At 48.9% G+C, this 22,865-nt stretch overlaps 1 protein-coding gene across 16 annotated transcripts in view; it reads right to left on the reverse strand.

Moving 5' to 3' along the window:
• Window positions 1-8,982: 8,982 nt before the first annotated feature.
• KTN1 (kinectin 1) overlaps window positions 8,983-22,865 on the reverse strand; it is a 78,312-nt gene continuing 64,429 nt past the window's right edge. For 8 of the 16 annotated variants that reach the window (XM_059850578.1, XM_059850580.1, XM_059850585.1 and 5 more), the window contains 9 exons: window positions 22,737-22,826; window positions 22,561-22,653; window positions 20,986-21,057; window positions 20,464-20,547; window positions 20,176-20,259; window positions 17,845-17,928; window positions 16,448-16,540; window positions 10,935-11,054; window positions 8,983-9,509 (listed from right to left, as the gene is read on the reverse strand). In XM_059850578.1, coding sequence (XP_059706561.1) covers window positions 10,950-11,054; window positions 16,448-16,540; window positions 17,845-17,928; window positions 20,176-20,259; window positions 20,464-20,547; window positions 20,986-21,057; window positions 22,561-22,653; window positions 22,737-22,826 — 705 coding nt within the window. In that variant the 3' untranslated portion in view covers window positions 8,983-9,509; window positions 10,935-10,949. The remainder of the gene's footprint in view (window positions 9,510-10,934; window positions 11,055-16,447; window positions 16,541-17,844; window positions 17,929-20,175; window positions 20,260-20,463; window positions 20,548-20,985; window positions 21,058-22,560; window positions 22,654-22,736; window positions 22,827-22,865) is intronic. The other 8 variants (XM_059850593.1, XM_059850595.1, XM_059850591.1 and 5 more) reach the window with 4 other exon arrangements.

A 22,865-nucleotide genomic window follows, 5' to 3' on the forward strand; every position in this document is an offset into this window, starting at 1 on the left:
GCCACCTCCTCCCCCAGTGCTGAGCGTCCTCAGCAAAGAACAGCCGGCAATCCTTCCCCTCCCGGCTCCCTCCCTGCCGTGAGAGGGAGGGGAAAAACCAAAAAACCCGGAGTGCTGCCAAAACCCCATCCCTGCAGGGTGTGTGTGACCCCCAGACCCAGCTGGGGTGGAGCAAATGCTCTCAGAGCACCAGTGGCACCCTTGGGTGCAGACAGCAGCCACAAATGTGATTTCCCCACCCAGGGTTTCCCCCTCAACAGGATCCCAAGCCGAGAGGATGGTGGGGACAACCCTGCTCATGAGTGGCAGCCTGTCCCCATCCCCAAAATGAGCTCCATGGGGGTGTGGATGCTGCAGCATCCCTCAGCACAGGCTCCCCGTGGGATGCATCTCCAGCTGATGATGAGGAAAACCAGCTAGAACAACTGGGAAAAGGCAAAAGGCAGCATCACACCTCTCCCAGGGGTTCTACTCCTCCCTCCTGCCTTGGGAGAGTGGTGAGGGACAGCTCACACCTCCCTAAATTCCCTTCCAGGGTGATGTTTGCCCCATCTTGCAACTCCCTGCAGGCAGAAAGCTCCTGCAAAGCCAAGGCTGCCTTCACCACTTGCTCCCATGTCTGGTGGCCAAGGAGTTTAAATCCAAGCAGGAAGAGATGTGAACCATCCAAACCCTCTTAAAACTGTCAGGGGACTCACACCAGCCCCACCATTGCTCCATGCAATGTGTAAATATTTCAGGAAATTAAGTAAGATGCTCTTCACTGTCTGCACTCTGGTTTGGGAAGACAGAAGTAAAAAATGGTGCATTTGTGGTGCTGTTTTATCAACCTGCACATGGGATCCATCCAGAGCCACCACAGGAAGGAAAACCACTGTTACAGAGGCAGGGGTGTTTCATCCTGCAAAGTACCAGCCTGATTTAAAAGTCTCTCTACCTCCAGGATGCCCCAACCTCCCCAGTCAGCAGAAGGAAAGACTCAGAGGTTTCACATAAAAAGAGGTTTTTTCATGGGAGAAAAAGGATGAAAGTAGGGAAAACATAAGTGGAAAGCACTGACTAAAACGAGGATGCAGCAGTTCAAAGGCTGGGTGGTTGCTGGCCTGTGCAGGCTTGGCTGAAGTCTTTAGTCTGAGCCCTTCCTGCCTCTGCTGAGTGCCCGGTGTGCACAGAGCCGCTGAGCAAATGGTAACGGGATATTGAAATCTGATCTTAACACAATTAAAGCCTCTGCAACCCGAGTGGGAGAGCAAGACAAACAGCAGAGAGGAAGGCTGAAATGTGCTTTTCCATCCCACTAACTCCAGGTTTGCTCCAGCTTAGGCAGCAGAAGGACGTGGCCCCTGCAGCCACCCGGCTCAGCCAAGCCCTCGCCAGAAGGGTTCCTGCCAAGGACAAGCCTTTGCCACCATCCCAACGCCTAATTCCCATTTCCCTCCCTGTTCTCCCATCCTGACAGAGGCATTTGGTGGCCGTGGGCAGGGAGAAGCCTCGGCAGAGCCTCCCATTTCCAGGGGGACTGATTAATGAAAGGCTTCTCTATTATCGGGTTATCGCTCCCCGTTTTCCTTAATTGAGGCGAGGCACCTCCACCCTCTAAACTTCAAGGATGACAATAATTAGCACAGCGAGTCGTCATTGCTCTCATCATCTCTCCCCTTCAGGAAGTACAAGATCTAAGGCACCAGCCATGAATAGGAAATCCAGCTTTGCCAGGCACTCTCTCCCCGACCTCGGAGCCGCCCCGCGCTCTTGTAATGAGAGGATTAGCCCAGAATACATATGTGGCCCTTTAAAGGAGAATATTTATTAAAAATACATCAATATAGCGCTGCTGGGGGGTGCACATGCAGCTTATTAACATGAGACCCCCTTCCTGAGAGGGCTTTTGTCAGCAGCAAACAGAGCTGGGGAGATAAACAGCAGCTCCTGTAATTAAGAGTAGCCCTTGTGTTAATGCTGGTTGCTGTTCCAGCAGCTTATTGTCAGCTGCAGGGCCCGGGGAAGCAGGATGCTGGCAAAGGCTAATGCTGAAAGGTGGATTTAGTTAGCTAAAGATGAGCCTGGGACATGGATTTTAAGCAAAAGGTGAGGGAAAAAAATTATCCTTGGATTTGGTCATCCTCAGGCAAGATTTAACTGCAAATTAGGACTTAGGGAGTCACAGGATGGTTTGGGTTGGTCAAAGCTCATCTCATTCCAGCCCCTGGCACTGGCAGGGACACCTTCCACTATCCCAGGTTGCTCCAAGCCCTGTCCAACCTGGCCTTGGAGCACAGAACTCCTCCCCTTGCTGGTGAAACACACACACACCTATGGAGGTGGATATGTAACATATGGACATGTGGGATCAGAGCCCCATTGTTGGCACAAGGCTTGCCAAGCAGGCACTCCTGGGGATCCTCTCCTGCTCAGTGCCACAGGATTCACCCTTTGCCCAGCTCTAGGGGGTGGAGTTGCCTCAGCTTCCAAAAGGACCCTTCAGACAGAGGTTCACCTGTCAAACACCACAGGGTTTGCAATCAGTTCACCCTGAGCAGCAAGAACAGCAATCTCAGGACAAAGAAAACTTGGGGAGAGTTTGTGTTCCTGGCTGTAGAGCCCCCCCAGCCCAGCAGCAACACCCATATGTGCATTTAACATGAATTCACTGTGTGCTGCAAAGCTCTTCTAAAGGCACCTCCCAAGGGGGCAGAGGGCAGCCCAAGGCACCCTGAGACATGGGGACACAGCTGCAGAGCCACAGAGCAACCCCACTGTCCCCAGGACATTCCTCTGGCTGCCCTGGGGGACTCCAGACCCTGCCAGGGGGCTCAGAGACCGTGGCACAGAGTCAAAAACACCTGTGCCTTGGATTTTAGCCCATGGAAACAATTCCCAACTTTGTGGGAGGAGTTACAAGGCACAAGAGTTTGAGTAGAATGACAGTGAATTTGTCACAGGGTGAAAAAGGAGAATTTGGGGGATTTAGAATGGGGGTTCAAGCAACAAGATAGAGAAATCTGGGTGTGTCCTGTCCTTCTTCTCCTTCTTCTTGTCCTCCATCTTCTGCTGGGATGGTGGCACTTCTGGATTGGTTTAGAATAGAGACAGGCTGTCTAACACAGGTGATAGGTATTAAAAAATTATAGTAAATAAAGCACACGTAGTTCTTAGTACAAAAAGCCAACACCACCCCAAGGGCAGGGGCTGTGCCACAACCCGACCTGCTGGACAGACCTCAGCAGGGCAGAGGAAGGATGAAACAGATAAAATAATAAACAACCTTGAAAAGCAGAACTGACAAATCTCAACTTCTTCAGTCACAGAGCTGGGAAGAAAAGAGACTTTCTGATACCTCAAAAGTCACCTCAGCCCCAGAAACCTGAGACCCCACATCCCCCCACAACCAGCACCGAGCCCAGCTGCCCCTGCCCCACCCCCAGCAAGGTAAGGGGAGAGGGGAGGGTGCATTTACACTCTACTATGGCTATAAAATACATAATATATAAAATATAGAGATCAATATTGGGAAGGAACTCCTCCCTATGAGCATGGGCAGCTGTGGCTGCCCCTGGATCCCTGGCAGTGTCCAAGGCCAGGCTGGATGTGGCTTGGAGCAGCCTGGGATGCTGGAAAGTGTCCCTGTATCCCATGATATTTAGATATTCCTGCTCCCTGAGTGTCCATTTTCAGGTTTTTTCCCCACAAACACTTATTCTCAGGAGAGCAGCTGTGCTCTCACACACACACCCCAACAAACAGGCTGCTCCTGCTGGCTCTCCTCATCAGGTTTCAGAGCCCTTTGAGAGGACAGAGGCACCAGTTTCTCTTTGTTCCAGCAGGGTAACAAAATGCCTCACTGGGCTGGGAACAGGGACTGATCCTGCTCTGCCAGGGCAGCCAGCATCTTGGAGCATCTTCCCCCAAGATTTTCACTGCCCCAAAAGCAGGATTTTAGGACAGACAGCCTGGAGAGCACAGCTGGCTGTTTGGGAGCCCAAGTCCTGCTGTCACAGCTTCACACACCCAGGGGCTGAGTCCCCAGCCTGTGCATGTGCAGAACAACCATTTTTTGCTGTGTTTCACACCTGGGTGGAGGCTGGGCCCCCCTTCTGAGTCACTGAAGACCCAGCAGATCATCTCAGCCATGTGGGGGGAAGCAGCACTTTAAATTTCAGCTGTTGTGCTCCCTCAGCCAGTTCAGCACTGCATCCATTGAATTAATAATGACCAGCCAGGGCCAGCACTGCTGATACAGAGCAGCTCCCTCTGCTCCTGCAATATTCATGGATTTTAAAGGATTCTATCCCCAGCCTGGTGCAGCTCAGGTTGTTTTCTGTAGGGCTGGATTAGGATGAGCCCATTTGCTTAAACAAGAGTTCAGGTTCTTCCAGGATGGCCCTGGGCAGCCTTGATGTGCTGCAGGAACACTCTGGCTCTGAATAGGAGCTTTGAAATGGTCTTTGGGGTCTTTATTTTCTCTGCTTTGAGCTTGGTTGAGGTGGTGAGGAGTGCTTTACCCAAATAAATCCTGTGAGAACTTCACAAAGGCCGTGGACCTTCAGAGTCTCCATCCTCTCGTGGCTTTGGGTGACACAAACAGGACCCACAGCCACACTGGACTGGTTTTGTTAATAGAAAGAATTGCTGAAGGCCAAGCTGGAGATCCAAAGCCCACTGGGACCCCTCAGCACATCTGAGCTGGATTTTAACCCCAGATCTGCAGAATGTCACAGGGGGAAATTCCAAGGTGTTTGCCAGGCTCCCAACCCTTCTCCACTGAGGGGGTCCTGCCACGGTCACAGCAGGGCTGAGGCTGAAGTTCAGGGTTTGGGGGGGTCACAACAGCACAAAAAATGCCCAAACACCCAGGTGCAAACCTGCCCTTCCCACAGAGGAAGGAGGAACCCCTGGACCTTGCCCATGCACAACATGGACCTCTGCAAAACCAGGAATAAACCAAACCCACAACATTTTCAGCAGCATGGAAGGAGCCCTGCTGGAGGGGCTGCGTTTCCCCCAGTTTAATTAGCTCCTCAGTGATGCAGAGCAGCTTCCCCAGGAGCCTGGAGATGTATTTTTAGGTGCAACCACTCCAGAAATAGAAGCATCCCCACAGGAAGCTGCAAACAGCCACCAAGGAGCCACGTGCAGGTTGGGCTGTGGATTCAGGAGCTGAGAGCAAAACCTGCCCCCAACCCCAGCACAGGGGACACAGAACAGGGACACTTCCAGCAGCCACCTCAGCACCCTCCCAGAGATTCCCTTGGGAAAAAAAGAAATGAAGAAATTCAAACAGAAATGAGATGTTTTGTACATCCCCGTGTCACAGCAGAGGTGGGGACACAGCACAGGTGAGCTCCTGAGCAAGCCTTGGCATTCCCATGGGTTCTCCTGCACTTCTGCTCATTCCTACAGACTTGGGAGACTCCTCCAGACTTCCACTGGTGGGTTTGCTGTGGCAGTCTCACAGAGCAAGACATCCAGAGGAAGCTCCAGAGGATGCTCCAGAGGAGGCCACCTCAGACTGATCCTGCCCCTGTGGCAGGCAGAGCTCTCAGCAAATCTGAGCCTCCAGGAATGAGTCCAGCCTGATTTTAAGCAAGTCTGGGAGAGAAGACACCCTCTGTGAAGATATTTGGTTAAATCTCCCTCCAAGGAGCACCCCCTCCCTGCCCATTGCTCCCCCCACAGCCCCTGCCCAGGGCATCCACAGGGGTTTGTGACATCTCCCACAGGATGTGAGGGAAAGCTGGAATGCTGGGAAAGTAGCAATCATCTCCAATTTGTTTTAAAGCTTTTGGAGATTTACATCCCATTGCATCACCAGAAGCTTTCTCCCCAAAACCTTTCCTCTCCAGCCAGGGCACAAGCACAGGGCCCATGGAGGAGTTTCTGCTGGAAGATGATGTTTAACCTTGAAGTCTGGCAGAAATCTGGAATTTTTCACCTTCTGGATGCTCCCTCAGGAATTCCCACTGAGCCAGCAGAAGCTCCCTCCACTCAGCTTCCACCAAGACCCAGAGAAGACCCCCCCAGTACAACCCCTCTGCCAAAGCCAGCCTGGCAAGCCCCTGGGTGACCCCCAAAGTGCAACCATCCCTGGGAGAGCTGCAGGAGAAAGCCAAGGTCACACAGGGAGCAAGGGGGACACAGGGAGGACACCCAGCTGTGTCACTGCAGAGGGCTTCTGTGGCAAAACCAGCTGAAATATTTGGGGTTGAATGAAAGCTGCATGAGCTTTCCTTTTTTAATCACAGGAATAAATAGCTGAGTGAGTCAGTGCCTGAGGAAAGGCAGCAGCAGCTCTTGGGTAAACAACCTGCTGCTCCCCAGGGCTGGGTACATCAGGAGAGGCTGGGAGGGACTCAGGGGAGGCAGCACAACCTCAGAGCCTTTCCCTGCACCTCCCAAGGATGCCTTGTGGAGGCTGCCCTAGAACAGAGCCTGGTCTGAGCTAAAGAATAAAGCAGGGATTTATTGAAGGGCCTCCATGGATCCACCTTGGGCAGCACCAGAGCCCAGCCAGGGCTGCACCCAAGATGACCCAAAATGGCCCAAAATGGACAATTGGTCATGGGGTCTCTCCCTGGGATCAGTTCTGCTCCATTTGCACCTTGCAGTTCATTGTCCCAGCCCAGCTTTAGCCCAGGCACTCCCACCCTGCTTGTTTTTCTCTCTCCAGCCCACGGGGTTTGTGCTCCTGGGCTGAGATTTGGATCATTTGTCCTTGGTGCCCAGCTGGAGCAGGAATTGTTTTGTCTCCCTGCTCTGTGCACAGAGCTCACCATCCCCTGATGAGAAGCCCAGACCCCCACACTAAAGCAGCACAGAGTCTGAAACATACCAAAAGCTCAAACCTGAGGCATCACCATTGCCATTGTGAGGGAAGATGCTGAACTGAAAGCAGGAGGAGCCAGGTTTGTACAGGAGCCAGGCTGCACAGGCAGCACCTCACGAGCAGCACTCAGCCCCCATCACCCAGTGCAGGCAAATCACCTCTAAAAAACCAAATAAATACCCAAAAAATCCATTGGCCAGCATCTGAACATCCCACTTTGGGCTTTTTTCCAAGAAAAGCATCCCTGTATCCATTAGCTATTGTCTCCCTCTAGTGCAGGCAGACACCATCCTGCTCCTCTCCTGCCTGGCTGGGCACCAGGGCTGGAGCTCTGCAGAGATCCCAGCCCTGGGAACACACCAGGCACCAGCCCTACCTTTGCCCTGATCCATCAGCTTCCCACACTCTTAAATATTTGTTTTCTCATCCCATTTTCTCCCAGCAGCTGCTCAGGGCAGGGGGGATTTCTCAGTGACCACATTGAAGGTGAGCAGTGCTTTGTGCAGGGCTGGAGAGGACAGTGAGGTGGAACAGCATCCTTCCCTCTTCCCAGGGCTCCTGGGGAACCAGGCTGACCTCTCCTCACCCTTCAGAGAGGGGATCAGGCTTTGCTTTCCAGGGGATCTTTCCACAGCTGCCTCTAACACCTCTGTACATCCCCTAAAGCCAAATAAAAACCCGAGCTTCAATTTCAAAAGGAAAAGATCCGCCGTCCTCTCCAGGGAGAATTCCTGCCAAGAGAGAAAGGGAATGATGCTGCAAATCTCTGCCCTTTTCAACTGAGCACTGCAGCAGCACCTTCACCCCCTGCTCTGCAGCTCAGCCCACAGAAAGCCAAGAGCCTGGAGGCACAGGAATGATCCAGAGGCTCTCCAGGCACTGCTGTCCCTTCCAAAAGCATTTATTTATTTATTTATTCATTGAAGGAGGCACCTGCAGCATTTGCAAAGCACCTTTTGAAGGAAAAAAGGACATCCCCTTACCTGCAGAGCCCAGATGCCACTGGGATGATGTTTCAGAGGAGCTTCCCAGCATGGGTGGCCAAGGGGACTCTCCTGAGGGGCAGGAAAGAATCAGAGGCACAGGGACACCCCGGCCCAAACCATCACCACTGAAGCTCCTGGGTTATGTTCCTAAATCATTTTAAACCAGTCAAACCTGCATGGATCCACTAAACTGCCAATTCCACCCCAAAAGAGGTGCTTGGACACCTGCTGGAGCCTCTGACCCCAACCAGGGCAAGTGTGGAGACCCTCCAGGGTTCAGCTTTTCCTTGGATCTGCACTTGCAGGGGTGTGTTTCTACTTTGCACATCAAACACCTACACAAGTCAGGCTAATGGCATTTGAGTTTTAACTCCATGAATAACAACTCCATGGAACACAACACTTCAGTGGCCACAGCTGGAGACCAGGGGTAGCTCCTGCTGTGAGGAAACCACATTTTCCAGGTTTTTTTCACAGCTCTCAGCAGGACTTGGCATGATCCACATCACTGGAACCATGTAAGGAAGAGGCTTCTTTACCTCCTGCCTGATGAAGGCCAACTATTAACTGAAAAACAGCACAGAGGGGAGTGTGAACAGCCCAGGGGGAGCAGTTTGATCTGTTTCACCTCTGCAATTAACCCCCAATTAACGACTGACCCCTGTTTTATCACCTTCCCTCAGATAATCACATCCTCAAGCGTTCTAAAAAACCAAACCACCCCTAACCCTGCCCACTGCAGAATCAGGACTGAGAGGTTCCTCAAAGATACAGAGGAGGGGGCATCTGATCTCCCCACACCCCCAGCAGAACCCCTGGCCCATCAGAGACCCTCCCCACGCTTGTTCCCAACAAAGCACAAGGTAACAGAGCATCCAAACCCTCTCCCAGAACTTCTTCAGATGGACACACTGCTCACCACTGGCTTTGCCACATCCAGTGTTTCCAGCTGTTCCTCCCCCTGGCACTCCCTGACCTTTCCCAAAGACAACACGTGGCACAGAACCACAATTTACACAGCACTTTGATAGGGATTTCTTGTGTTTTTTAAAATCTGGTGCCTCCTCCTCTGCCCAAAACCAAGCACAGCCTGATGCTCATTTTGGGGAGGGGAGAGGTGGAAACCTCACCTGAGTCATCCAAACTGACTTGAAAGAAGAGAGCAGGAACACCTTGAATAATAGCATCCCTTTATTTGCTGACACCATTACAAAAACTGATTACATTAGCAACCCAAAAAAAAAGAAAAAAAAAAAAAAGAAAAAAAAAAAGGAGTGTTTACTTGAGGTTGAAGTCAGAGGCAGCTAATCCCAAAAATGTAATTAAGTAAAACAGTGTACAACATCAGTATTAAAATGTCATTTCCCATCGGTGACTTTACCACGTTGGAGTTTTCTGAACAAGTTTTATTGAGCAAAATAAGATAAAAGATTATGTGTTTACTGTCTCTCCAGGAATGTAAAGGTCTAATTATCCAAACAGGTTTGTTTTTATTATAAAACTAAACTCTGGAGGTGTCTACAGAGTTGGGGTTTTTTTCTTTAAATCAGTAGTCTAACAAGGATTAGAAAAGACAAAACTCTGTTCAGTGTTTCTGACAAAGTAGAAAGGGTGAAAACATAAATAAGGCTTTAATTTGGCAAAATATAATACAATGCCTTCTGCTATCCTCAAATGAACGATTCCCCCGTGATTTCACTCTGCAAGAGAAACACAAATCACCAGGTCAGAGGAGCAGCCTCCCAAGGAGGGTTACAGCAGTTCCTCACTCCAGCACCTTGCCTGCATTTCCTTGGTGCCAGCCCATGAGGAAGCCCAGGGGAATGAGCCTGGGGGGTGGAGGCTGAGCAGGAACAGCCTCCCAGAGCAGAGGCCAAGGTGCAGCAGCCCCTCCCTCCCTCCCTCCTGGACACCCAGGTGCCCTCTGCCAGCTCTGCTGCCCCTGCTTTACAAAGGCAGGAGCACAAAAAGCTCCTGAATCAGGAATGCAACAAATCCCAACCTCAGCAGATGAAAGGGAGCTCTGACACTCCTCAGTGCTGCTTCCCAAGAGAAACAGCTCCCAGTTCAGACCCAAATCTGCATCAGCTTCCTTAAAAAGTTCAGTGTTTGAGCCTATCCATCCTTCAGCTGACTCTGGGTTATTTAACTTTATCTACAACTCCCTGAAAGGTGGCTGTGCTCAGCTGGGGCTGGGCTCTTTCTCCAGGCAGCACAGACAGAACCAGAGCACACAGCCTCGAGCTGCACCAAGGGAATACAGGTTGGATATCAGCAAAGTGTTTCACAGAAAGGGTGATAAAGTTCTGGAATGGCTGCCCAGGGAGGTGGTGGAGTCCCCATCCCTGGGTGTGTTTAACAAAGCCTGGATGTGGCACTGGGGGCCAGGGTTCAGCTGAGGTGTTGGGGCTGGGATGGGCTGGATGATCCTGAAGGTCTCTCCCAACCCAGGGATTCTGGGAATTCTGTGAATCACCAGGTTTCCAAGCTGGCTGAGTACTAAAATTAAAGCCTTGTCCACGTGTCTGTAACTGCTCAAGAGCTCATGGCAGGCTGGTGCTCAGACACTCCCAGCCACTGCTGTGGGTTATTTTATATCCTCCATCCCAAAGCAATCAGAGCAATGGCTGGTGGAGCAAACAAAGAGGAAAAAAGGCTCTGGGAGAACAAAACTTGGGGCATCCTGCTGCAGGAAGTAGCAGGGAGGGGTGGAATTACCTCCTACAAGAGGGACAGAAGATCAGTCTCAGCTAACTGACATGTGCATGCAGAGAGGAACGAATCCAGGGCCTACCAGGAGCTTTTTATGATTTGCATGTGGAGTTTGGATGAGTATTAGGAAAAGATTCTTCACTGCAAGTGTTAGCAGGGTCAGGCATTAGAACAGGGCAGTGATGGAATCTCCATCCCTGGATGTGGCACATGGGGACATGGACAGTGCTGGCCTTGGGAGAACTGGGGAAAGGCTGCACTCAGTCTCAGAAGGCTTTTCCAACCATAGCAATTCACTGATTGTAAAAAGTCTCATATTCTGACATGGGAGTTGTTCATTTGAACAAAGTCCCACCATAACACACCAGTGGCCTTCCCAGCAGCTGAACTGGGGGGGCACTGTCCACACCCACCTGGCTGTAGTGTCCTCATCCCTTTGACAGCATTTGGCTTACTGACACAAGCAGCTTCTTGAGGTGACCCACATCCTGGGTAAGATTCACCACCACATTTCTCCTTTTATCACTCAAATCCTGAAAGAAGGAAAAAAAAAAAAGAAAATCATCAAAAACTCATTTACAATCTAATTACCAAGAAAGCCCAGAATTAGATCCTCTGTATAAAATTACAACTCGTGGTGCAGAAGGGAACAATTCTTGTCAGGCAGAGGGTTATGGCCACATTTAAGGAGAACATGGTTCAAAGTCAAGGAGTCCTTTCCTGTTCCAGGGAACCACCTGCACATCCAGCTCCTACCCTCCCTGCCTGGGGCTCCAGCCCTCCCTGCTCCCAGGAGCTGTGCAGAGATCCTCAGCTGATCCAGCCTCACCTCAAAGGTTATTTCCCCACCAGCCTGGCTGAACCCCCACAGATGTGGTTTATCACACAGGCCAGGGTGCACAGCTGATGCCTCAGGTTTGAGCTTTTCTGTTTTTCACATTCTGTGCTGCTTTAGTGTGGGGGTCTGGGCTTCATATTATGGGATGGTGAGCTCTGTGCACAGAGCAGGGAGACAAAACAATTCCTGCTCCAGCTGGGCACCAAGGACAAATGATCCAAATCTCAGCCCAGGAGCACAAACCCCGTGGGCTGGAGAAGGATGGGACTGCCTGGGCTAAAGCTGGGCTGGGACAATGAACTGCAAGGTGCAAATGGAGCAGAACTGATCAAAGTGAGAGACCCTGTGACCAGTTGTCCATTTTGTGACCATTTTGATTCATCCTGGGTGCAGCCCTGGCTGGGCTCTGGTGCTGCCCAGGGTGGATCCATGGAGGCCTTTTAATAAATCCCTGCTTTATTCTTTAGCTCAGTCCAGTCTCTGCTCTAGCTCAGCCCCCACAAGGCATCACAGGCACAACTCCTGAGCCCAGAGCTGGAGCAGCAGAACTCCTGCACCACCAGGCCTGGGTGTGACTGAGGAGCTGAGGGATGTGTCCTCAGCAGTGCCCAACAGCCCAGCCCAAGGCAGCTCCAGCTGTGACACAGCATTTGGAACAGCTGCCTGGAGATCCACACCCTTCCCCACCCACAGCCATCCCATGGATTCACCCTCTGCTCCAAACCTCTGGGAAATTCCCACTTGGCTTCACACAACAGTCCAAGCACCAGAAAACACAGAGAAAAGGAAAAATGAAAGCTACCAGGAGCTAGAAAGTTTCCTGTGCTGAAATGAAAATGCTGAGCTTGTGTTTTGAAACAAAAATAAAAGCCTTTTGTTTTTTTCCTAAGAATTCAACAGTTTCTTAATCAGGAAGTGTCACAGCTGAAGATGGACTCTCCCCCTCCTGCCTCCCTGCCTGTCAGCCTGGGCTAACAGTGCTGTGTAATCCCTGTTTTATTCTATATTTATTGATTAATTAACCCCTGTTTTATTATATTTATTGATTAACTCCTCCAGAGATGCACAGAGCACTCCACATCCAACACACCCACCTTACTGCTCCTTATTCAGCTCAGAACACAGACATGCAGATCACCTGCAGGAGAGCTTTTCCTTGAAATTGAACAGCCCAAAATCAGCAACTGTGCCATGGTGTCAGCAATGCAGAAGTACCCAATTCTCCACAGGGGCACAGAGGGGTTTGCAGGCTCTCAGCATCCACCAGCCCAGCTCTGGTGTTACCCACAGAATGAGACTGATGCATAATGGGGGTGCAAATCTCTCCCCAGAGCTCCAGGGAAATTAGAGGGAGTTCAGAGAGGGCCATTTTCCCTGCTCCCATTTGGCTGGAAATGCAAAATGAGCAGTAAATCAAACTCAAGCACCTGCACCATTACAGGAACAACTCCAGGCTCAGACAAGAGAACAAAACAATCTACAGCAAAGCTCTTACTCCTCTGCAACTGGTAAACATTTTTCTACTGTAAAAAAATCATTGGGATCTGCATTAGGGTCGCCTTAACCTGTTTTACCCTTATTAAAGAAGAAAATCAGGTCTGTCAGGGCTGAGACTTGGCTTAGCAGTCTCACACTGACTGGTGGAAGTGGAAAGGTAAAGGCAATTAGCAGCCCAAGAGATGAATTAATCCAGCTCTGAGCAGCAGTGAGGCTGCCTGGGCAGCAGCACAGAAGCAGCAGGAGCAAGGAAGGACCCAGAGCATTCCAGCCCCCCTCTGGGAACAGCTCCTCCCTCCCTCCCTCCCTCATTTACTGCATCTCCCTTCTGTTCTGTGACCTCACTAATCTCAGGCAGTGCTCACTCATGAATTATAGACACATCCCCAATCCTCCTGGGGCCAATCCTGACTAGATCCCAATGGATCTGGGCTCAGCACAGTCCTCCAGCAGCTCCTGCTAACCCAGAGTGCACAGCTGCCTCCCACTGCTGAGCCCCAGCCCTGTGCTCGCCATGACTTGGGGGAAAGAGGGGGAATTTAGGTCACATAAACAGAATAAATCCTTCCCTGGGAGGGTGGGGAGGCCCTGGCACAGGGTGCCCAGAGAAGCTGTGGCTGCCCCTGGATCCCTGGAAGTGTTCCAGGCCAGGCTGGACAGGGCTTGGAACAACCTGGGACAGTGGCAGGTGTCCCCACCTCCAGCAGGGGGTGGAACTGGAAGGTCCCTTCCAACCCAAACCATTCTGGGATTCTGTGATCCACTTCTCTGGGAGATGAGGATGAGGAGAGGAAGAGGATGGTAGTGGGGAAGGCCCTGTGATTTCAGACCCAGCAGCTACAAGAGGAGCTGAACAGTCTGGACAGATTCCCCTTGGCTGTTTGACACATCTGGCATTCCCAGTTCCCAGAGATGGACTGCTCTGCACTGAGATTTGGGGGGAGAAGCACATCAGATTGCACATAAGCCTCAGATCAAGCTCAGTGCCTAAGCAAGCTGCTGAATATAAATGACTTCCTTAAAGCACACTAAAAGCCCCCTTTAGTCATCAGCTGGTCCCAGAAGTGACAAAGCAGCTGATTAGAAACCCCAAATGCTCTATTTTTAAACAGAAAGCAAAGCAGGCTAAAGAAAACACTCTGAGTGTGTTTGAGGGTTTATGCAAGTATCATTTCTCAATTTTGTGGGTTGGTTCCAGCACCCAGAAGGAACAAATATGTTCATTTTCGAGCATGTGTTTTCAGGTCCTTAGTGAAAAAGAAAAAAAGAAAGAGGCACTGTTGCTAGGTGGAAGTGGCTGGAAGACTTTCTTTTTTGATCTCAGAGCTATTTTCAGCTGGGTTTTTAGGTTTCTGGGGAGACAGTTTCCTTTTCTCCCCTCAAAAAGAGGAAAAAAAAAAAAAGCAGCAGAAAAGGCTTGGAGAAAAGATAATGTTCTAATTCCAGCCTCTGCCAATGGCTACCTGTCAAGAGTGCTGCTTAGACAATTAATGTATTTTTACTAATGAAGGCTTAATTGCAGGTTTATTAGGACTGTTTTTCCACACTCCTCTTTAGAACAAAGCCATGGATATTCTGGCAGAAACCTGGGCTCCACCATGTGCAGCAAGAGCAGAGCAATGGGAGAGCCACAGGGGTTTTGGGAGGTAAGGCAATTAACCCAAACAAGCACTTTTGGGCCACCACAGGGCACATCTAGTGACAGCCCAGCTCAGGAGGGCTGCCAGAGCCACCAGCCACAGATGCCATGGCTGATGGCACTGCTGTCCCCATGCAGCACAGGGATAAGCCATGAAGGGACAGCACAGAGAGCTGGGGAGTGGCTTGAGGAGGGCTTTTCTCCAGCCTGCTGCAGACAGGGACACAGCACCTGACTGGCACTGATGCCTCAGGTTTAGCTTTTCTGTTTTTCACATTCTGTGCTGCTTTAGTGTGAGAGTCTGGGCTTCTCATCAGGGGATGGTGAGCTCTGTGCACAGAGCAGGGAGACAAAACAATTCCTGCTCCAGCTGGGCACCAAGGACAAATGAGCCAAATCTCAGCCCAGGAGCACAAACCCCGTGGGCTGGAGAAGGATGGGACTGCCTGGGCTAAAGCTGGGATGGGACAATGAACTGCAAGGTGCAAATGGAGCAGAGCTGATCCCAGGGAGAGACCCCGTAACCAGCTGTGCATTTTGGGGCCATTTTGGTTCATCTTGGGTGCAGCCCTGGCTGGACTCTGGTGCTGCCCAAGGTGGATCCATGGAGGCCTTTCAATAAATCTCTTCTTTATTCTTTAGCTCAGTCCAGGCTCTGCTCTAGGTCAGCCTTCTCAAGGCATCAGCACCAAAACCCCTGGTCTCCCCTGGGAGCACAGGGAGGGCTCAGCAGCCTCCCATCCTCCAGGAATCAGCTCCCAGGGTTGGCACATCTGAAATCTCACAGGCCCAGCTGCATCTCTGGCTCAGCCACAGCAAGCCCAGCACAGGGGTCCATCAGCATCCATGAGTGATGAGCCTGGAAAAGCCATTCCATTCCTCCTAATGACTACAAAGGCTTTCCTGCAGCTCTCCTCAGAGCACCCCGAGCTTCCTCTCACAGCAGATGAAGCCACTTAGGTTCAGCAGCTAAAAGGAGCAGATATCAATTATTTGTGCTATCAGCAAGAGCTCCTCTGCCCCTCAAATGACAGCAGGTCCTTCCACTCAGAAGAAAATGGGGAATGAGCTCCACTGACACCACTGAGCTGGGAAAGAATCTCCTTCAGCCTTCCCAACTGCCCTCTGGAAAGCTGTTCCAGGGCTGGTGTGAAAGCTCCTTTGGCCAGAGATGAAAAAAGCCACTGCCAAAGCCCCAGGCCAGCCCCCTGTGCAGGTGGTGTCTTTAGGGCAATGCTCTGAGGACCAGCTCCACAGCCAGCCATGCTCACAGCACCCCACAGGCTCAGGGGAGCCAGCTGCCCCAGTTCCAGACCCTAAAGGTGGAATGTCACTGCTGGAGGATCCAGGAACACCAGCAGCCTGCAGAATCACCCACCCACAGCACTCAGGCCTGAAGCTCATCTTAGCAACATTTTGCTGCTGGGCCACATCAAGGTCAACACAAATTCCCAGGAGCAGCTGAAATCAAGTTCTGGCTCTTGGCCACAGCTGCAGAGGAGCAGAAGGAACCATGTTCTGGCAAGAGAATCTCTGCCTGAGTGTTACAGGTTGTGCAAGACTGCCTTTCTTTGGCATTACTGATATCAGAAGGGCCAACCCAACAGTGTTTTCAGCCCAGTTAGTCATCAGCTGAGTTATTTTTGGCTTCCCTTTTCCCTTCTTGAAGGGACAAGTCTGGGGATCTCCCCACTTTTGCCCAAACCAAACCAAAAACCCAGCAAAAGCCCAGAATACCTCCCCTCCCTCCTTGTAAATCTGAGGCACAGGAAGGAGGGCACGATCCAGACAGCAGCAAAATTCCCAGTGAATCCTTGACACCCTGGCAAGCTGGAGCACTGGATAAAGCCCCAATCACCCAAACATCCTGTTCCTCTGCTGGGCCTCACTTCCCAAAGTTGCCACTTGGAGATTTGAGTGGCCCCTGAGCACGAGCTCCAGGAATCACTCACCGAGTCTGTGCAAACGTCGCTGTTTTCAATAACATTGGCATCCCCAAAAACCTTCCCAATTTCTCTCTCCAGAGCTGCCAAAGACTCCTGGGCCTGTAAGGGAAAGACAGGATAAAAAAAAGACATATTAAAAAAAAAAAAAAGGAAGAATCAGGATGGCACAACAATTAGCAAAGCCCCATCTCCCTGAGAGCACCAGAGACACAGGAAATCACTGCTCAGGAGGAAATCTCTTTTATGCCAGATTTGCTCCAGGGACCAGCCCATTTGCCAAGACTGACATGTCTCCTCACAATCAGCATGCTGCATTGTCAGCCTGTCTGCATCTGAGAGCAATCCTACAGGGAAGCTTTAACAGTCTCACATCAGGTTATTAGGTAAAAAATCATGCAGTAAATTTCACAAGAGCAGGAGTGCAGGTCTCCAAAATCCTAACCCCAGCTCTGTATTTATGTAGGATACACCATGAACCATGGACATCAGCACAGCTGGCTTTGTATGTCAACACCCAACACAACCACCCAGAGCAAAATGTTTTAAATTCTTTATTTCAGCAGGTTTTCTTTAGCTTCTCACCTCCTCCAGTGCTTTTGTGATCACCTATCCCTGTCCAGGACAAAATATGCTCCCCCAACAGCATCTCCCACTCCAGCCCTGGAAGAACTCAGCCCAGTTTGATACTATGCTGGAGGAACAAGGTGCTGCAGAGCCTGGAGCCAGAGCCCAGCACTCCACAGGCTACTCCTGACTCCATTTACCAATTCTCCCATGACACCTTTGCTTCTGGAGTGACAGCACTGAGACCTCTCATGCTTCAAGATTTTCCACTCCAACCCATCTTGTCATTGAGGAAAAGCACAGGAAACCCACCTGTTTGTCCCATCACACTTGCACAGATCCAGCTTTCAGGATTTGCAGTCTCCTGGGTTACAGTGGCTATGTCACCACATGCAAAGGGGCAGATGCTCTGTAAAGCAGTTTGCAGCCCTCTGCCATCTGAGACTGGATTTAAAAACCTGCAGTGTGGGTGGAGGGCTGTGGGATGGGCTTTTTGTTAGGCTGGGGTTTCTTTTAAATAAAGAATTATTTGTCAGCCCCAAATCCCCACTTGTACCTATTGGCATAAAATTATCAGGAACAGGGGAGTCTCTCAAGAAGGATGATTAAACAGAGCTTTTAGCTGCAGGTTTATCCTCTCATTTTATCATTATCATTTTAGCTGCAGTTTCATGCATTTCTGACCTGCAGGTAGAGCTCTTACAGTCCCTGCCAGTGGAGCAAGACACCCCACCAGCTCCAATCAAGTTCCAAATCATCATTTCCAGCACTGCAAAACTACAGACATTGAGGGGTTCTGCTAACATTTATATGTGCAACTGCTAAGGGTCTCTGCTTACCTTGGGCAAGTCACCAGCTACTTTTTCTCTCTCATTTTGATCAACTTTGAGTTTTGATAGTGTTTCATTTAGCTGTGTTTTCAGCTGCAAAAGAGTAACCAAGCAAATCAGTTCCACTCACACACACAGATCTCCTCTGTCTGTCCCAGGGATTAACCCAGTGCACATGGACTGCAAAGGGAGTCAGAGTTACTAACAATTACTGCACACAGGGGATTAGTGGACATGTATGATGAGGTTTACCAGGACAGTCAAGGAAGAGAGACTCCATCTGTAAAGATAAAGGTAAAGAATGGAAACTGCAGAAGACAAAAACGTGGTTGGCATTGGCTTCCTTAGGAGTGGTTTCAACTTTGCACCTCCATTCCAGGGGGAGCATCAGCCTCTCCAGCATCCTTATCAAGGGAGTCAGCCCAGACTCCAACTTAATTCACAGCAAATATGCAAAAATGAAGATTGTCATCTTGCTAGAGCAGGCTAAACAGTCTCTCTACTGCTGAATAAACTAAAAAGCTCTACTTATCATCTTAATAAAGCACCACTTACTACAACTCTGTTGACTTAACCAGTCTGTTAATGGCACATCAAGGCATGAATCACTGACAGGGGGATATTAACTTGTCGATTGTGTTTAGATTCAATCCAAAACAGTGAAACTATTTCAGTCAAGAGGGATGAATACTTTGTACTGGCTGCAGTCAGTACTTAAACTGCAGCCTTTCCAAAGGATACACAGTTTTTTAAAGGATATTTTGATTGCTCTTCAATACAGCACACAGAACCAGCCAGAGCACTTGAGGCTTGAGCCTCAAACAGAAGTGCTAACAAGGAGCTCGAGTGCCAATTTTGTTGGATTTGTGCCTCTGAAGTGTGCTGTGCTAATGTTCACTATTCCTGCTGTCAATCTTCCTGGAAGCCAGCAGGAGATTAAAGGAGGGAACAATGGGCTACTCAGAGCCCTGGATTTTTACTGACTCCAAACCTACACACTGTGTTTGTCTCACCCTTGCAAGGCTTCCCCCTTTGGAGCACCTGGGCTGGTGAATGCTGGGCTTACCCATTTTGAGGAAGCTCCTCTACAGTTTCACTTTTTCCTTGCTTCCCTTTTAAATAGTGGGGAACCCATTCTGAAATGCCACAATTTCTACTCCTCAGCCTCCTGCAGAAGCCACTCACACACACTCAGGACAGCATTCCTGAGCCAGCTGCATGGAGGTGGCTCTTTAACACATCCTCTCACTCCCACCAGCACAGCACCATCACATTGCACTCAAGCTGCCCTAGCAGGGAGCTCAGCTTTTTAAGCTTTTGTTGTGCAAAGACATAATAAATTGTTGCCTCAAAGAGGTTGGTGTTTACTGATTAACTCCCAGATATGCATTCAATTCCCATTTTCCCTGCTTTCAGAAGGAGAGGCTTTGCTTGCTGAGGGTACCATTAACTTAAGCACATTGTTACTGTGGTGGTGGTGGTGATTTAGAAAAATCAACTATTTCAGCCCAGCTACATCAGTGGCAGCAGCCTGGTTGTCCCATCATCCCACAGACACGGTGACAGGGAGAACCCTCCCTAATTCTGGCTCAAAAGCAGGAAAGCACTGGCCAAACACAAGCAGAGGAAGGCTCTGACTGCTCCTGCAGCCTTAAAAAACAGGTCACTGAAACAAGTGAGAAGGGAAAGGGCTCAAAATGGAAAACCATGCATCCTTAGGTCTATGCTGTTAATCCAAGTCCTTCTTGAGAAAGCTGCTAGAGGAGCATTATTGGCTGGAAGCATTTCTAGCCAAACAGGCTGTAACACATGCAAGCACCAAGCCAGCACAGCCATTCAGCCACAGCAGGGTGTCAGCAGCTGAATGGCTGAATACTCTGAATTCATCCAACTTTGGGTCTGGCCAATTTCTGTTCATACAGAGCAGGATGGAAAAGGCTCTGCAGAGTCAGAGCAGGGATAGCACTGCTGCATCCTCAAAAGCTTTGGGTGGAAAAAAAAACCACCAGAAGAGAATAATCCTTCAGTTAAACTGATGAGAGCACCACTTTTGTTGCTCCAAGGACATTACACTTGCTGCTGCAGATGCCTACACTGCAAATCTTCTCAAGAAGTTTCAGGGATGAAAGTCTTACAGACTTTGGGAAAAAGTCTTAAGAACCAGACATGCTATTGTTAGGAGCAGAGAAAAGAGACAAATTGTAAAAGTCAGACTACATAAATGATTTCAATGGACAAAAATATCAGGCTGAAGAGGTTAGCAGAACAGACAGGATTTGAAATAAGTCTCCACTTCAGACGTATGCTGGGAGCCTCGTTTGTGCCCAACAAGCTTCTTACCAAATTTAACTCTTCATTCTGTCTTACTGCTTCAGAATATGAATCATCAAGTTTTTTCTGCAATTCAGTCAAGAGATCTTTGAGCTGAAATGAAGTTTAGAGTTTTAGGATTTGTCTCCTTAGTATGCCCGTTCTCTTCTGCTCAGTTATTAGTGTGCTGCTCTACCCTAAGGTCACAAGCACACAAATTCCTCAGCCACAGGGGCTAAGCACTAGGTTAGTTTGCCAGCCAACTGGTAACCAAAAGAAAAAAAAAAAAAATAGTACAGCTTGGACAATGATGTTTACCTCTCTGACTTCTGAAACATAAGTGGATCGTTCTATTTCTGCCTTTTCTAGTTCACTTTCCAAATGTTCTCTCTCTTTTTTAAGCTAGAAACAGAAAAACAGAGTTAAAACAGATGTTTCCAGTGCTTTCTTGCAGTATCATTTGCTTGATTTATAATTGGCTGTAAATTCCTATCAGATACTCCACGATGCTTTGAGAGCATTTCAAGCCCAGCGATCGCACAGATTTAAACGTCAGATTGCAGATTTAAACATCAAAAATAAGATAAAAAGAGAAAGAATCAAGCCCATGATTGTCAACAAGCAGTGAACTGTCTCCCAAGAAAGAGCCCCAGTGGGTGAGTACAGAAGTAAAAACCAGAACAACTTTCCAGCTTCTCTGCTTTTTAAAAACCCTGCCCCAAAGGCTCAGCTTAAACTGCAGCACGGGCTGGGAGAAGTTCAGATTTACAGCACAAGCCCAAACTGTATTTCAACAACCTAAAGCTTCAAAGACAAGAAGAAAAAACCACCTGCACCTACAGTTTCAACTTCTTTGTTTTCTTCCTTTAACCTCTCCACCTCGTGCTGCAAAGAAGTGACCACGGAACGCACCTGCAGTTTGGGGGAAAAATAAAGATATTTAGTTGGGTTGGTCTGAGACAAACTCTGCATCAATACACAAGGTTGTAGAAATGATCTATAATCCTTTATCCTAAATATCTAAACATTTTATCCTAAAAATACGAGGGATGAAATCAGAGTGGCTGAATAAAATAAGATGCTCACTGAAATAATTCAATTTACTGAGTCTACACCATTCCTACCTATTCCCAGCCCAAGTTCTTTGACATACTTAGAGCCCACGTGCCTGAAAGATTTGAAATAGAAGCACTAATCCAGCTGTCCATTAGCCATGGTAAGGAAAATATCCTTCCCAGACTGGAAGTATTCAGCATCCATGTACCCAAACCCAGCATTTTTAGCCTTTTTTGGGGCTGTGTAAGTGCAGCAGATGGCAGCACATCTATAGTTCCAGATCTGACAGCCTTTATAAGCCCCTCAAACAAAATGTTTATAAATCATCTGTTTGCTGCCAGGCTCACACAGTGCCACTCAAATTTACTAAACAGAGATACTTTAGAAATTACTTAAAAAAAAAAAAAGCTGTTTGACCTACTTTATTTCTAGATTAGAAAATAAACATAAAAGCTCTTTTTCTTCCCATTTTTGCTATCAACAGAGCCTTCCTAAAAGGAAAGCTTTGCAGGCAATTTCAAGTGTAATTAGTTGACCATAATGGATTGGGCAGCACTTTAACAGCTTTCAGAAAACTGTTATGACTCTATGATACTTCAATTTTAGCACAGAGTCCATGTCTGCTCACAAATATACTCAGAAAAAAACCCTATGTGCTCAATAAAAACAGAGTCCAAGTTACCAGGGTCAGAAAAATATATATTCTTAGGCACATTAATGGGACACTTGTACAGTCAATCTTTGGCTTCCTATCCCATCAGCATTAATATTATTATTTATTATTTGGCTGCTTCCTGCAGCATCTGCAAAGGACTCCCCATCCCTGGAATTATCCAAGGCCAGGCTGGACAGGGCTTGGAGCAGCCTGGGATAGTGGAAGGTGTCCCTGCCATGGCAGGGGGTGGAACTGGATGAGCTTTAAGGTCCTTCCAACCCAAACCATTCTGGGATTCTGTGACTGTGACACAGATTTATCATAATGGTCAAAGACTTTATACCTGTGCTGTTTGTTTTTCTTGCTTCTGTAAAAATGGCAGCAGAAATAGTGACATAAATCTAAAGATATCAACAAATCCTCCATTTTTCAGTCTCCTTAGTGGAAATACATTCCTTCAAAAGAGAAAACCCAGCCTTTACATGAAGCTAAGTATCACAGCACCAAAAATACCACTGATGTGAGGAATCACTCCTATTATACTTGTTGCAGGCTTCACCTTTTTCATCCCCTGGCCATGCACACATCAAACCAGGCAGCCAGGGCTGTTCCACACCTGCCTTCACAGAGCTCAGACACTCTCTGTGACTTCAAGCAGAGCCTGCCTGGCTGCTGAGGGAAAAAAAAAACAACTTCAGAAATACCTGTTTAAGTTCCTTCTGTGATTCTTCAACTTTTATCTTCCATTTGCTTTCTTCCTCTTCCACACTCCTCTGTAGCCTTTGTAAAATCCCCTCCTAAGAAGAGAGAGGGATTTGAAAGCTCAGAGCAGAAGAAAGGCAGCTGGAACATCACAGAGGTGACCAGGCATCCCACTTACTGTCTCTGCCAGAACAGATTTGTATTTCTCACACTCCAGCTGCAGCAGGATGTGCATTTCCTCAGCCTCCTTCAACTTCTGCTCCATAGCCTGGCAAAGGAGGAAAGGCACCACAAGAGTCACATCTCA

The sequence above is a fragment of the Haemorhous mexicanus genome, chromosome 6 (assembly GCF_027477595.1).
Source record: "Haemorhous mexicanus isolate bHaeMex1 chromosome 6, bHaeMex1.pri, whole genome shotgun sequence".
In the NCBI taxonomy this organism is placed as follows: Eukaryota; Metazoa; Chordata; class Aves; order Passeriformes; family Fringillidae; genus Haemorhous; species Haemorhous mexicanus.